General features: G+C 49.6%; 1 protein-coding gene across 1 annotated transcript; it reads left to right on the top strand.

Annotated features, from left to right (window-relative positions):
* The first annotated feature begins 9,119 nt into the window (after positions 1 to 9,119).
* On the top strand, positions 9,120 to 12,118 carry FAM170B (family with sequence similarity 170 member B). Its single transcript, XM_014841551.3, has 2 exons — positions 9,120 to 9,618; positions 10,952 to 12,118. Exons 1-2 carry the CDS (start codon positions 9,276 to 9,278, stop codon positions 11,704 to 11,706), a joined length of 1,098 nt encoding a protein of 365 aa, XP_014697037.3. The 5' UTR covers positions 9,120 to 9,275; the 3' UTR covers positions 11,707 to 12,118.
* Positions 12,119 to 15,465: the final 3,347 nt, after the last annotated feature.

Genomic DNA, 15,465 nt, shown 5'->3' on the forward strand with positions numbered 1-15,465 from the left:
TGTCTCCCAAAGGGAAACGTCTCTTCAAGTTAATGAGAATTTACAGTACATGCTTAGCGTTTGCCTGGCACGATTTTAAATAAACATTGTAAAGCTGCCTTTACAGGATGGAAATGGTGCCAAGCCTGGGGCTCGCACCAGCTCTTCCAGGCGCTCGGTTGCTCAGAAGGAGTGGTGGACGGCTGTGGGTGGAGGAGCTGTGGGTCGGGGTAGGAAGGGACATGGGGAGGGCACCGGGAGGACTCTGGTGGGCACTGACGACAGTCTCACCTGCTGAGATGAGGAAGCCTGTGCTCTGTCGATGGACAGGGGCCCTGGTTCGGACGCCTGCTGCACAGCACAGCAGCTACCTGACCTTGATGAAGTTAGACTAGAAAACTGGGTCGGGGGAGGACGGTCTCCTCTAGGACCATCTTAAGGATTAAATGATGTAATGGAATGCCCTACTCTGTGCCCGGCACATGGTTGGCACTAGATAAATGCTGATTCTTTTCTGTTCTAACCTTGGGGCTGAGAAGACAGAATCAGAGTGGGTCTTCTTCCCATCAGGATGACCGGAACAGCTAATTCAGGTCCCAAAGTGCCCGAAGCCCAATCATCCCCAACTTCCCAGGGCTGTGTTTGTGTTCTGGGCCACACTCCCCAGGGCAGCCCCCAGAGCTGGAGAGGCCGCCCTGCCTGCCCCCAGGCCCACCCCATCCCGCGCTGGGCGCCTCCCTCCCTGTGTCTCCCTTCCCAGCTGGCTTTGATCAGACCCTCATTGAGCCAGTTCTCCCTCTCCGTTTGTCCTTGTTTATGTTTCCCTGCAAACAAATGTCATGTCTTTCCCATAGGGCTTCTCTCTAGTCAGTTTCTTTTAACCCCGTGTGGACAGGAGCAGGTTTCTGCTCTTCCCCCCAGCGCCGTTTTCTGTACCCACTGAGCCACATGCCATCCGCTGGCCCAGAAGCTGACACCAGTCCTGACGCCCTGGGCTGAGGGACGTGCCCACTGGACCTGCTGTGGAGCATCCTAGGGGTGAGCGGGCAGGAGGCATGTGGCTTTGCAAAATCTTGCTTGTGGGCCTGTATTTTATTTTAGTTTCATTAGTATTCGAATAAAACCAGAAGTAAATTAGTGCTTATTTTCTTCCACGTTTATTGTAAGGTTGAGGGAACCCCTGTTCTGAAGATAAATGTTGTCCACGTTTTGGTATGTATCTTCCCAGACCTGACGTGTGTGAGTGTGTATATATACATACACTAGGTTTACATAATTGGGATCGTACATTCGGTATATGTTTTTACTTACTACATTGTGAACACGTTTTTCCGCGTTCTTCATGAACTGCGTTATATTCCTTTGTTTTAGTTGTCCCATGATTTATTTAACCCAGGGCTTCTCAAAGTCTAGCAGGCATCCAATCTATCATCGGGAGGACGTATTTCAACACAGATTGCTGTCTGCACTGGGGTGGGACCCAAGAATTTGCATTTCTGACAAATTCCCAGGTGAGCCTGGTGCAACCAGGTCAATTTAGCTCAACCCCTTGCCTGGGACACAAGTTGCTTCTGAGTTCAGGAGTATAGATAATGCTGTCTTGAAAATGGGCCAGCGAAATCTTGGCACACCCTGAATTTCTTTCAGGATAAATCTGTAGAAGTGGGACTGCAAGAAAGTGTCACCTGTTTAAAGTTGTTGTGACATATTGCCAGAAAGTTTGCTTCCATTTAATTTTCCCACCAGAGTAGACCAGTTGTGGATCTTGTGTTTATTTAACTCTTCTTCTTTTTTTTAATAAAACGTGCCCACCTGACCTAGCTAATTTTGTCCAGAAAGCTGGATTCCCATCCTACAGGCTGTGTGACCCCAGAACACCGCCCTCACTGCTGAGGCTCAGTGTCCTTGTCTTTTAAAGGGGAAAGAATATCCCTTTGGCCACAGTTCTAGATTGCTGTGAGGATCATAAGTTGATGGATGGGGTGGGGGTGCCCTTTCTAAATTGCGACCCTCATGCAGATGGGAGGGTCCTGAGCACGTCTCTGATGGATTAAAATACAGCCTGCATTGTGGAAACTTCTGGGAAGTTGGAGTTACTAGGGGGAACTTGCCTAAAGGGATTGTCTTCACAGCCGGAACTGTGGGCTCTGGTAATCGCCCATAGGAACCTGCGGTGGTGTGATGGTAAATATTTAACAATGGATCTGGCGTGGGGGTCATGGTGGGGGGTGTAGGAAAGGCGTGACTTTAGACTTTGATCATCACCATGGTGTAAATACTCCCTCCACGCCCTCTTAGAAGTTGCCAATGTTGTCATAAAACGTAGGAAAATAATTGGGAATTGATGAGTTCTAAGTATTTATTACTTTTGTGTCTAATATAATTGATTTAATTGTAAGTGTACATGATTTTAATTTTGATAATGACTGTGTTTAACCACTGACTTGCAAAAAATTATTGAAAGATTTAACAACGGGCTCTCATAGCCAGTACTAGCTGGCCCCAGCACACCGCTGGACGCCCCTCTGGGCCATGAACTCATTGAAAATGCAAGTTACTTTTCTGTCCACATTGACTTCATTTTTTTTTTTTTTCCCGAGGCCGATTAGCCCCAAGCTGCCAGTCCTCCTCTTTTTGCTGGAGACGATTGACTCTGAGCTAACATCTATGCCCATCTTCCTCTACTTTACATGTGGGATGTCTCCCACAGCATGGCTTGATAAGCGGTGTGTAGGTCTGCGCCTTGGATCCCAACTGGCGAACCCTGGGCCACCAAAGCAGAGCGTGCGAACTTAACCGCTGCGCCACTGCGCTGGCGCCTGACTTAATTTTTCTCATTTGGCTGAGGGCTGCACACCATCAATCCGAATTATTTTGGTTCCAAATGTTTGGCATTTGTATATTAAAATAATCCAGTACTAGGCTTCGCCAGAACTGAAATTTGGGGTCCTGCTAAGACGCCTGGCTCTCATGCGTGTGGCCAGGCTCCCCTGTGCGTCTCGTGCAGAAAGAAACCCGGTGATCTGGGGGAAGTGGGCTTTGTTTCCAGAACCTCATTAGGGAGATCTTGAGAGATCAGTTTTCAGTGGCTGCTGTTCCTGCCTTTTAACTATCTTAGTGTGGTTTTATTGTGATCAGTTTAATTTGTTGTGGGTTGCGTGGTAAATCCTACAGTGTGACCGCTCCTTATAGCATTACTAATGTCTGTGGCCTGTAATTTCCCAATAAGCCGACTTGAATTTGTGTCTATCTTGCGGTTCAAATAAGAGCCTTCATACCTCTTTCACTAGGCAGGTAAATAATATAAGCATTATTTTTTGGCCTGTTCAGTGGTATTTTACTGTCATGTACCACAGTCTGTGAATTAGTGCTATGTAAATAAGCTATCCTGTGTTGTATTCCATAAAGTAATAATAAATTTGCTGGGTCGTTTTCAAGTTCCAACCCCTAATTCTTGGCCTTGGGTTCCTTTCTTGGGAACTTTCCTGTGGGAATTTCGCACAACCTGATCCAGCCTGCCCAGAAGTCCCGCACCTTACCCCTACTTCATTCTCGGAGGTTCTGGGATCAGCCACAAGGCTTTGGGAGGTGTGCTGGAGGACGGACAGTGTCTGGCCTTCCCGGGGCCACCTCTGCCATCCGTTGAGCTACAGCATCATCTCACAAAAGAGAGACTTTCTCTGAGGGACTGGAGGGGAAGGAGCTAATCTTAAGACAAGGCCCTGTAATAGCTCTTCTAGTTGTGGGGATGGAAGCAGGTCATCTTGTTTCTGCTTGCTCTGGTTATCTGTGAGCTCATGCGCGGCTTTCCAGCGGTTGTTGCAAATGCCCTGGATGTGAGCTGAAAGCTGCATGGGAGTACGGCCAGCACACTTAGAAACCGTGGGAACTCACTGTTGATCTTTGGGGTTCTGAGATCTCAACCTCCAAACTGGAGCTATGCTTCCAGAAGGTTCCCTCAGGATGAGTTAGCAACTAGCGGCCTGAGAGCTGTGTCCGGGGTGGCCTGTGGCCAGCACATTTTGGACACAGAAAAAGGGAACACCCAGCCTTTTCCCCAGGACTGCGAGCCTGGGTCTCTAAGAACGTGAGAGGGGAGTGACCAGCTGCTAGGATCTTGGAGCTCCTGGGTGACATTGTGTGGCCTCCAGCTGAGATGTCCTTCCTCCCAAGTGAGATCACCCTTCGGAGGAAGCATACGTTGGAAAAAGATTCTTTTGCATCCTGCAAATCTGGTTGAACATTCGTGGTCCCGTGGAGCCAGAGCTGGGCAGGAGGGAGGCAGGCGCTGGGCCAGGCTGGGGCTCTGAGGCCTGGGGTGCAGCCACCGACATGCCCGGGGCCCCAGGCGGTTCCCCGATGACAGAGAAGGCCTAGGCTATTTGTGTGGGCGTCCTGAGGTTGAGGTCAAAACCCCGAGACAGCTCCAAGCAAACCACGGAGAAGCAGCAGCCTGTTATTAGCCTGAAGGAAAACAAAAGCACAGCTCCCTTCTCCATTCGTCTGGGGAGCCTGAGGAAGCTCTCTTCATCTTACATTTCTCTGTGGCTGAGTTTTTCCTTCCGTGGTCCACTGACTCACGTCTTTTTAAATAGTCACATGAAGCAACAGAAAACGAGCCCAAAAGACAATACTTCCCTACTCTGATCCTCAACTTGTCTGACATCTTCTGGCACTTTCCCTTCAGAGTTAGCATAGGGCTGAGGCCATCGATGATTCCTGGGGGCTGACCTGCACTGGGGGAGACTCTGTACCCTGGAGCCCACTGGACACCAGGCCAGCAGCATCTGAGCAGGTCCCCACTTCTTCCCCTCCCTCGGGTGCCAAGTCTAATGATAGGGGTTCTTTGGGGGGGGCAGTGGCAGGGTGATTGGCAGCCCCTGGAGGGGCCCTATTTTCTATTGTGAAGAAAGGAGTATTGCCCACTTGAAACTCTTCACACAGTGGCCGAGCCACAGAAAAGCCATGACCAATGCACTACCCCAGGTGGCATCAGGCTCCCGGGCCCAGTGGATGGGCTATTTCTGGATGCTCATCAGATCTGGATGAATGATCTGATTGCCTAGATGGTGGCACAAGCCAGGCTGTGGCATTTGAAGGGAAGGGAAGCGAGAGGTGGCGTCTCTGCTTCCTGCCTGGCCTTTGGCTGGTTTGCTTCCTGTCAACCCTTCCCGGCTGAGAAAAACAGGGGCTGGGAAGAGCAGAGTTTGGAGGAAAAGTTAAGACTGGAAAAGACTCCAGGCCTTTTTGATGAGGTTTAGGGCTCACATGCAACGTGTGAAACGAGTTGGCCAGCAGTCAGAAATCCAGGAAAGTGCTGCTCTGGTCCTTTGGGGGTTTTGCACACCGACCCTGCTGGCTGCAGCGATGGAGCACAGAAGTTCTTGGCAAGGCTGGAGAACCAGCTGGAAAACTGCGGGGGCTGGGGCGCAGGGGGCTGGGCGGGCCTGGGCCCTATCCATCCTCCCCTCCCTTCCTCTGGGAGGGCAGCAACCGTGTCTGGGTGGCCTTAGCTAAGTATCTGAACAGAGCCAGAGGAGGGGCTGGGTCAGAGGGCCTTCCCGTGGACAGAAGCAGTCCAGAGGCCACGTGAGCGTGAAGGAGAATTGAACATCTTGGCTGGAGCTTTCCTCTAAGCCACTCCCTGGGAAGCAGCCCATGAGGGCAGCCCTGGGGCAGCCTGGCACAGCAGCCCTGACTCCAGGCCCTCATCCCTCCCACCCACGCCTCACCCAACCCCTGGGAGCCTCACCTCCCTGCATAAAGTAGGGTTAACTGTGCCTACCTGGCGGGCTTGTCAAGACGATTAGAAAGAACATATGTAGATTCTGGGAGAATAAAGGCGCTGACCCAAGTAACTTTTGGAAAATGGTGTTTTGACTAGAAACTGTAAGGCTAAAGGCCAAAACAAGTGTAGATAAACCTTGTAACATAGTTGGTAAACTAGTTTCCCCTGGGGGTGCAGGTTAACAATTCTGAAACAGCTCTACAGGAATACTGGGACTGAACAAATAAGTACCTGGATGGTGGGTGGTGGGAGCCATCCTCCCAACTTGTCCTGGGGGAACCACAGTGCTCAACTGGACCAGGAAGGAGCACTATGGTGCTGACGCTGGTCAGTGAGCTGTCTCATGGAACATCTTTAAACAGTAAAGGGAAAAGCAAGTCTGTTGAACTACTATGGCTGTGTAACAAAGTGCCCCCAAACCTAGTAAAAGATGGATGTTTTACTTAGGTAGTTTCTGGGGGTCAGGAATTCAGGCAGGGCAGATGGTTGAATTCAGAGGGGATGGCTAGTCTCTGCTTGAAGACGTCTGTGGCCCCAGCTCCAAGACTCAGAGGCCAGAAGGCAGATCATCTGAAGGCTTGTTCACTTGCACATTTGACAGTTGGCTGGGACCCTTGCTGGGGCTGTCGGCTGGAACACCTCCGTGTGGCCTCTCCATGTGGCTTGGGCTTCCTCACATCATGGCTGCCAAGTTCACAGGAGAGTGGAGACAGGGAGCCAGGAGGAAATCATATTGTCTTTTATGGTCTAGCATCAGAAGCCTCGAAGCATCACTCCTCTGCATTCTGTGGGAGGAGGCACTTCCCAAATCTGCCGAGAGAAACCACGTCTCTTGACGGAGGAGTGTCAGCTTCACGTTGTAAGAAGAGTGTGTGGGGTGAGGGACATACTGGTGTGGCCATCTTTGGAAAATACCATCTCCCAGAGCCCCACCCAGTCCTCCTCCGCTTCCCCGAGATCACCAGGACTCCCAGTCGGGGATTGTTGTCTTTAGACCTCTTCTGTGCCTTTACGGACATAGACACACAGAACTTGTGGGGCTTTTGTTGGGGGCGGTCAGCATGTTTAATTTTTATATCAGTGGGATTCCCTTGCATCTTTTTTCACTTAACACGAGTTCATTTATTAGTTATGTAGAACTCTTTCTCTGTGTTGCAGTACAGTATTCCACAGTTTGCTTATGCTGTGATTTATTTAACCATTTCTTTGTTTTAGTGGACCTTTGAAATGTTTCCTCTTCTTTTTTCTATTGTAAACAATACTGCAATAAATATTTCTCTCTGTGCTATTTTGTGCACACAGCCTAAAGTGTGAATGTTTCCCAGGGAAGAAATGATAAGTAAACTGCTGAGTGGAAGACCATACACCCACTTGGAACTTTAATGGTTTCCATCAAATTTCCTTTGAGGAATGCGAGTCACATTGTTGCCCGTAGAGGGTAATAGGGCTCATTTCCTCGTGTCCTCATCAGCACTTAGTTCTGTCAATCTTTCTAACTCTCACTTACCTTATGAGTGAGAATGATATACTGTATATCATGTATTTTTAATTTGTAGTTTCCTTATTCCATTAAGTTGAACATCTTAGATGTTTATCAGCCATCTGCATTTATTCTCCCGGGAATCGCTTGTTCATTTCCTTTACTGAACAGTTCATTTCAGTTTCACTAAAGAGTAGAGACATGCAAATCGAAACAGTGAGATTTTTCTAAGCAATGGAGTAAAAGAAAAGATGACAAAGCTTCTCAATGCTTGCCAAGATTGATATTATTTAAGTTTAGAAAAGCCACTCTATATTTACAAATATTAACTTCTATTTTCTTTCTAAAGATTTTTTGTTAAAACATGACCCTGGACCACAGGAAAATATTCTTAGTTGTTTTATATGAGGGTAGACCAAAGTTGATTTTTTTAAAGTGAATAAAATTTTCCAGCATCATTTAATGACTGAGTCTTTTCCTCTCAGCCTTTTGTTATTTACTTTATCCCTTAAAAATATGAATATATAATGTGATCTTTTTCTGGGCTAGCTTTTATCTTCCATTTTTCTACTTACTTTTTGCTGGTACTCGCTTGTTTTTATAAGGCAAGCCTCTGGATTTATTTGGTAAGAAAGGACACATTTACAGTATTTCCTCTTTCCCCCAGGGAACGCTGCCTCTTCATTGATGCAAGTGTGACTTTTCATCACCCTGTACAGCTCTGTGGTGTTTTCCTTCACGTAGGGGCCTCTCCTTCTGGAGAGGAATATGTTCTTGGGTGCTGGCTGGGTGGGTGGTGGTGAGGTTACTGCTGGAATATTGGGATTACTTTCAATTCATCACCTTTTGGAACTGTCTAGAATTTAGGATCTGGAGGAGTTGGTGAGGCTGAGCAAGTGTTGGAGGGAAAAGGTGAGAAGTGTGTTGGAGGAAGTGTGTTCAAAAGCCAGGACACCCCGGAGCAGAGACAGACGCAGGTAGGAAGCCATGCCAGAGGAATCTTGTCTAGAGGGAGGTTTGTGCTGGGGGAGAAGTGGGTGGGGATTCAGAGTCGTGGGGTGAGAACCAGCCCGTGTCGGGGCCACAGAGGCCGAGCTGCAGAGAGAAGGCGGCTCCGCTAGGAAGGCAAGGAAGGCGCGCCCTTGTCAGCAGCTCCACGTGTTCATCGTTTATTTATTCCTTAATTTGTCAATTATTTCTCGAGTGCTTGTTAAAGAGTCAAACATCATCCTAGGTACTAGGGAAAATGAACAAACTCTCCTCATGGAGCTTACACTGAAGGAGGAGGTGAACATGGAGAAGCCCATTATGCACACACACATTATAGGGTCTGAGCGTGATAAACTCTACACTGAAAATAAAGCAGGGCAAGGCGACAGAGAGATGGAGGGCTGGAGCGTGCTGTTTCTGTTAGGGAGTCGGGGCAGCCGCCCTGACAAGGTGCTGTTTCAGCAGAGACTGAAGCGAGAGTGATGAGTGAGCACATGGGATGAAGAAAGGCGCTCCCAGCAGAAGGAAGAGCAGGTGCAAAATCCCTGGGGTGGAGCATCCTGGGGTATGTGAGTCTGAGCTGAGGAAGGGGCAGCTAGCGGGACAAGAGGTGAGAGAGGGCCTGGGGCTCCAGGCCGTGGATGGCTGGAGGCCTAGGTGAGGCAGGAGAGGGGAACTGCGGACCAGTGGGAAGGAGGCAAGATGTTCGGTCACCCGCTATTTCCCCGGTACGAAGTGGGCTCATTTGCTGTCTAGCCGTGAAAGTGTGAATGCGGTATGTGTGGTTAAGTGAATATGGTGTGAATTTGTGTGTTGTATGTGTGAGTGTATATTGTGTAAGTGTGTGTGCATATTTATGTTTGAGTGTACGGGTGTCTGAGTGATTAGCTATGTGTATGTCTGTGTGAGTATAGCTGTGTTTATACGTTTGTAAGTGTCTATGTGGGTGTGTTTAGGTGTTTGTGTCTTGGTGTGTCCGTGTTTTGTGTTTGTGTGTGTCCCTGACAGTACACAAGGCAGAAAAGGTCCCGAGGGGAGATGAGATCCCAGTGGGAAGCCTCTCCTGGAGTCCTGGCTGAGTCTCTGTCCTTGCCATGGGTGATAGAACAGACCATTGTCACTGATGAGGTCACAGAATGCCAAGCTCCTAGTGACCCCCGGGCAGCCAGCGGCCGCTCGGGCCAGGCCAGTGGAGGGCTTCAGCACAGCCCGAGCCAACTCTCACCAAACAGCTGGAGCACCGAGGCCCCTGGGCGCTGGTGTCGAAACATGAAACGCCACTTCACAGACTACAGGGGAGAACAGTCAGCGACGGATGGGACCACCCTCAGCTTGACCAGCCCAGGGTCCACGGAGGAGAGCACGGAAGTGTGCTGGCCAGGTAGGTCAGGAGAAAGAGTGCGGCCAGGTGTGTTTCCTGGGAGGAAGGCACAGGAGGTGGGGGAGCATCGGGTCACCCCTTGGTGCTTTTACCAAAGTGTTGTGCTGGCCACAAAAATGGATGGTGGGTGTGACGAAGGCCCTTGTGAGTACATGAGGTGCTCTCGGGAGGCATGAGGATGAAAGTGTAAAATGTTAATCATAATATATTTTAATATGCATTGGAAAAAACAGCATTGATATGTCAACCCTGTGATTTCAGAATGACATAAAAAAATTCCTTTATAGTAAATTGATTAAAGTTCATCTAGAACGCCAATTTGAAGACCACTATGAAGTCACTGTGGGCAGCACCTATGGTGACGCTGGCTCTTGGGGCCGAGTGCCTGGCATCATCTCTGGATCCATCAGTCATTTAAACACTCTGTGCCTCTGTTGCCTAATCTGTCAAATGGGAGTCATAGCAATGCAATTTCTTAGGGTTTTATTTGTTTGCATATTCAAGGAGTTAAAGCCGGTGGAGTGCTTGCAGGGTGATGGGGATACAGTGAGTGGGGTAAGACAGAGGCACAAGACAAACGCTGAAGGGGAAGGTGGGGCTGGAGGGCCTGGCCACAGCACTCTCCTTGCGTTGCTTTTTAAATTGTCTCTCTTGAGCTGTGATTTACATACACAAATGTCACCAATTTTAAGTGTACAATTTGAAGAATTTTGACACATGTGCTTTGTGTCCACCACCGTCATCCTGATGCAAAACATTTTCATCCTCCAAAAGTTCCCTTGTGACCCTTTGAACCTTGCCCACTGCCCCAGCTCCTGGTAATCCCTGCTCTGTCCTCCCGCCCTATAGTTTTGCCTTTTCTAGAACGTCATCTAAATGGAATCACATACGATGTGGCCTTTTGTCTCTGGTTGCTTTCATTGAGTAGAATGCATTAAGGATTCACTGATATTTTGTGTGGATCAGCAGTTCATTCCTTTTTATCAATGGATAGGGTGGCATTGTATGGATGTACCACAATCTGTTTATTCACTAGCTGATGGCCTTTTGGGTTTAGTCAAGTTTTCAGATAGTACATTCATAAGTTATTTGATCCTTGTTTTCATATCCATAACTCCTAGATGCATCCGCCTATCTACACGTTATTTGATCTTTGTCACTGCTGCATGAGGTAGCCGTTATTGTCATCCCCGTTTTATGGGGAAACAGATACAGGGAGGTGATGGCACCTGCCCAAGGGCCCCAGGAGCCTGCCCCCTTTCAGAGCCCTGAAGGTGAGTTGTGGCACTGTCCCCTTGTGGGGCACTGATGAAAATGTCTCTCCTCCTCTCAGGGACCGTAAAGAGGGAGGAGGCATCTCCAAGGCCCAGGTCACCCTGTCTCCATGAGGAGGACATCTGCTTCGTCTCCAGGGCACGGAGGATGCTGAGCTGGAGCAGCTCCCCGTCGTCTCAGTCCTCCTCCGAGTACCAGTCCTACTCGCAGTACCAGTCCTGCTGTTCCTGCGCGTACCAGGAGGACGCTGCCCAGCAGAGTGTGTGTGCCTTCTACACCCACGTGCAGACCGTGCAGGGCGTGGCTGTGGCCTGGGAGACCGACACCGGCTTCGAGCCGGTCAGCAGGAAGCCCCGCATCCACAAAGTCGAGTTCACCAAGAGGCAGAGAAGGAAAGGCTCCTCCTTTGAGATGGCTTCCAACACCGACCTGCACTGGGACCTGGAAGCCAGCAAGAACGGCTGCTGCCTGGAGCCGGAGGAAGCAGAGCTGCTGGTGCCCCTGGAGTGCTGCGTGCAGGAGCTGCGGGACACTCCCGACTGGCTGGTCACCACCAACTACGGGCTGCGCTGTGTGGCCTGCTGCCGGGTGTTCCCCACGCTGGAGGCGCTGCTGCAGCACGCCCAGTACGGCATCCAAGAGGGTTTCAGCTGCCAGATCTTTTTTGAGGAGATGCTGGAGAGAAGGCGGGCCCGGGACCAAGCGCAGGAGCAACAGCTGGAGGAGGAGGAACAGAGCCCTTCGGACAGCAGTGAATATCCGAGGTACCACGTCGAGGTCGAGTCCCTTCCGTCGCAGCAGCAGAAGCAGTGAGCTGCAGGTGATGAGCCCAGCCCTGCCCTCACTTCTGTCATCTCCGTTGCTCCTTCCCCAGCCAGCAGGACCAAAGCCACCAGGGCAGGGAGCGAGGATGAGGGCCGGGGGAAGGAAGCAGAGGAACGTAGAGCTGGGAGGGCCATGAGAAGTGAAGGGGAAGGAACCCTTCCAAAGGGCTCAGCACTTCAACCAGAGTCCATTTCAAACCTGAATCCGAGGAGGAGATCTTCGAGCGTTTCTGGCAGCGGCCGCGAGATCGGAAGGCCCCAAGCGTGTGGCCACAGGGATTTCTATTTTTGCTGGTGGATCGAGCAGGTCATGACTGGCAGGAGAGCCAACTGCAAACGAAGCTTCAGCCCTATTTTTTTCATTGTCAGGAACCCATCCTATGCCCTACTTCTATGTCTTATTTTAGTGGGATTAAACTTGAAAAACTCAAAATTTAAGACAACGACTCATTGCGTGAACCATGCCGCGGGTCCACAGTTGGACACACAGGAAATTCCCATCTCTGCAGGTTGCATACTAGCACAGACACCTGGGGACCGGCAGAGGCAGAGATGGGTGCTGGGTGAGTCTTGCTGACCTATGAGTTCACACATCCACTAAACCTTTAAAAATGTCGCTACAAAATTCATCTTCACCCTTCTATCCATTCCCAGCTCAGGGGGCTGCATTCACGCAGGAAAATCCATGGATGGGTCACTGTGTGTTAGGTACACTGATGAAACATACCCTAACCTGCCAGGGAGAGGCAGTTAGAGCAGGCAATTGCAAAGTAAGGGGATGAATCACACGAAGGAAGTTTGGGGAGCCCAGAGGAGGGCCCCAAACTCATGCCGGTTGATGGGGAAGGAAAACTTTCCAAAAGAGGCGATGCTCACAGAAACTCGGAAGACAGGTGGCATTAACTCGGCCAGGTTTACTTGGGCACTGTTGACATTTTAGGCTGAATGGTTGTTTGTCTTGGGGGTTGTCCTGTCCACTGTAGGGTGTCTAGCAGCATCTCTGGCCTTCATCCACCAGATGCCCGGAGCATCCACTCGGCCACAATTGTGACCATCAAAAATGTCTCCAGACATTAGCAAATGTCCCCTGGGAGAAAATCGCCCTTCAGTTGAGAATCACTGAATCAGACAAAAATGAGGATCTTAGAAGGGTGAATGACACAGTATGTTTGGGAAATTGCCAGCCACTTGGCCTGGATGGAATGCTGGAGACGTTTATCCTTTCATATCATCCAGAGGATTTAAGTGCCTATGTGCCAGGCTCTGTACTGGGCACGGGGAATAAACCATGAACAAAACAGGCATGGATGCTGCTCTGTAGAGCTTATGACCAGTGGGCCTATATATATGTATGTATGTAAAATTAGAAATAATTATGAGAGTACCCATTTCATAACCTACAGGGCCCTCTGTGGCCCAGCCTTTGCTAGCTTCTCCATCACCATTTCTTAGTATTCACTGCTTCAGTCACTATGCTCCTGTCCTGTTGGCCTTCCTTCTTTCCTTAAAGACTCCAAGCTTTCATACCTCAGAGCCCTTGCACTTGCTCTCCCCTGTAAGTGGAACACAACCCTTCTCTGTCGCTCTTGTGACTGACCCTTTGCTCATCTTTGAGGGTTTGGCTTTGTCACTTTTTCGAAGGGGCCTTCCCCCATCACACTACCTTAGCGTATGCCTCCTTCTAACTGCAGATGGTTTTAAGAAGAGAAGAGACGTGATCAGATTCAGGTTTTAAAAAGCTCACTCTGGTCGTGTGTGGAATATGGACTTGCATAGTGGCAAAAGAAGAAATGGAGAGCACTTAAGAAGCTGTTGCAGGAGTTCAGGCAAGGGATGCTGTGGCCTGGATAAGGCTGGTCACAAGCCAAGAGAGTATTTCCTGGGTGAATTCAGGACAAACTTGGGGAACACCCTGGAGGGTTTGGGGATGAGTGGATGTGGGGTGGGGGAAAGGGGCTCAACAAGGTGGACCCTCAGGATCCTAGCAGGAGCCAATGGTGGGTGGTTGCACAGGAACCGATATAGGGAACTTTGGAGGAAGATCAGTCATGTGTGTGTGCACATGTGTTGTTTGTGTGTGCACATGCATGTGTGAGTGCGTGCGCGCACATGTATATGTGTGCATGGGTCTGTGTTTGGACGTACAGGCCTAAGGGCTGGGAGTGGGGGTGACAGAAGTCAGTCAGGACATGTCTGACTCTAAATGCCAATGGTGGACTCCCAGATAGAGATGTTGCATAAGAAGTGGTTTAGGATTTAGAACTCAGAGGACAAGTCTGGACTGGAGACGGAAATGAGGAAGCTAACAGCACTTGGATGGTGCCCTATTCAAAACCACAATAGTGGGTGGACAAGGCTCACCAGGGCCCTGGAGTTGAGTTAGACAAAAGAGTGTGGCAGTGAAGGAAGGAGAAACTAGGTGGGACGGATTTCTTAGGAGTTTTCTTCAAAGTCAACAAAACTAAGAGTGTTTCGAGGAGGGGTGAGCAGTGTCAAACGTGGGAGAGAGCGGGAGGGAGTGAGGACGAAACGTTTTTCGTTTCATTTGAGGCATGGAGGTTGCTGATGGCTCTGGGGAGAATAGTCTCAGGGGCTGAGGGAGCCGACGGGCACGGATCAGTAGTGGGCACAAGATCATGCACCTAAGACAAGCAGAGACAACTCTGCTGGTGGGTTTGGTTAAAGAGCAGAGCAACCATGGTTGTAGCTAGACAAAAGGAAACTAAAAAAACCCACAAAGATGGGGGGGGAGAGCAAGTTTATCTGCTAATGGCAATGATCCCTTAGGGAGGGGGAGACGAAGAATGCAAGAGAAAGCAGGGAGGTCTGAGGAGGGGGTCAAGCAGGCGAGAGAGGGCTGGATCCTGAACAGCTGTGGTCAGTATGTTGTGTGTGTGTCTGTCGGGGATGTCTGTGTGGGGTTCTAGAAAAGGGGAGCAGCAGCCAGCAGGTGGGCACTGCCTGGGCATGGGGCCCTGAAGGAGGAGGGGAACAGGGTCCCCACCTCCTTCCCTCTCAGGCAGCGTGTTTAAATGTGAAACTCTGACAGCCTAAGGGCCAAGCATTGTTCTAAACACTTAATGAATATTAAGTGTTTAATATTAATATTCATATTAATGAATATTAATATTAATGAATATTAAGCCTGCACAGTCCAGGGAGGTGGCTCCCCCAATTAGCCCTGTTTTGTAAGCGAGGAAGCTAAGATCTTGCTGACTGAGTGAGCCGAGGTCCTACAGCTGGTGTGCAGTGGAGTTGGCCCTCACACCCAGGCAACCTAGCTCCGGAGCCTGCGCTCTCACCATCACGCCGAGAGGCCAAATTTGAACATAAGGACAGATACGAGGTATTCAGAAAAGCGAACATGTCAAGTCCGCAGGCTGTGTTTTCTTTAGATTAAGTACAAGCAGCTGGAGATCAGGGGAAAGATGCTGGGCATTCGGGACAGATGAAAGATGAGAAGGACCTTGGGTAAGCAAACTTAATGTAGCGGATAACTTTGGCCCATGTGGATGAGGGAAGGAGAGGATGAAATTGTTCTTAAGATAGTGACTTGTTCTTAAAACATAACTTACGCTCAGCTGAGTTAAGTATGCATTTGTGGGTTAAACACATCACTTCGCAGAGACCTGGGACCTCCACCAAATAAGACAAGTATCAGAGTGAGTAAGGAGAACTCTTCCAGAAGGTTCAAGGGACCTCAAGTGTTTTAAATCTTGAACCACTGTAGACCTTTTATTTTCCCAAA

The sequence above is a fragment of the Equus asinus genome, chromosome 2, assembly GCF_041296235.1.
Source record: "Equus asinus isolate D_3611 breed Donkey chromosome 2, EquAss-T2T_v2, whole genome shotgun sequence".
NCBI classification, from domain to species: domain Eukaryota; kingdom Metazoa; phylum Chordata; class Mammalia; order Perissodactyla; family Equidae; genus Equus; species Equus asinus.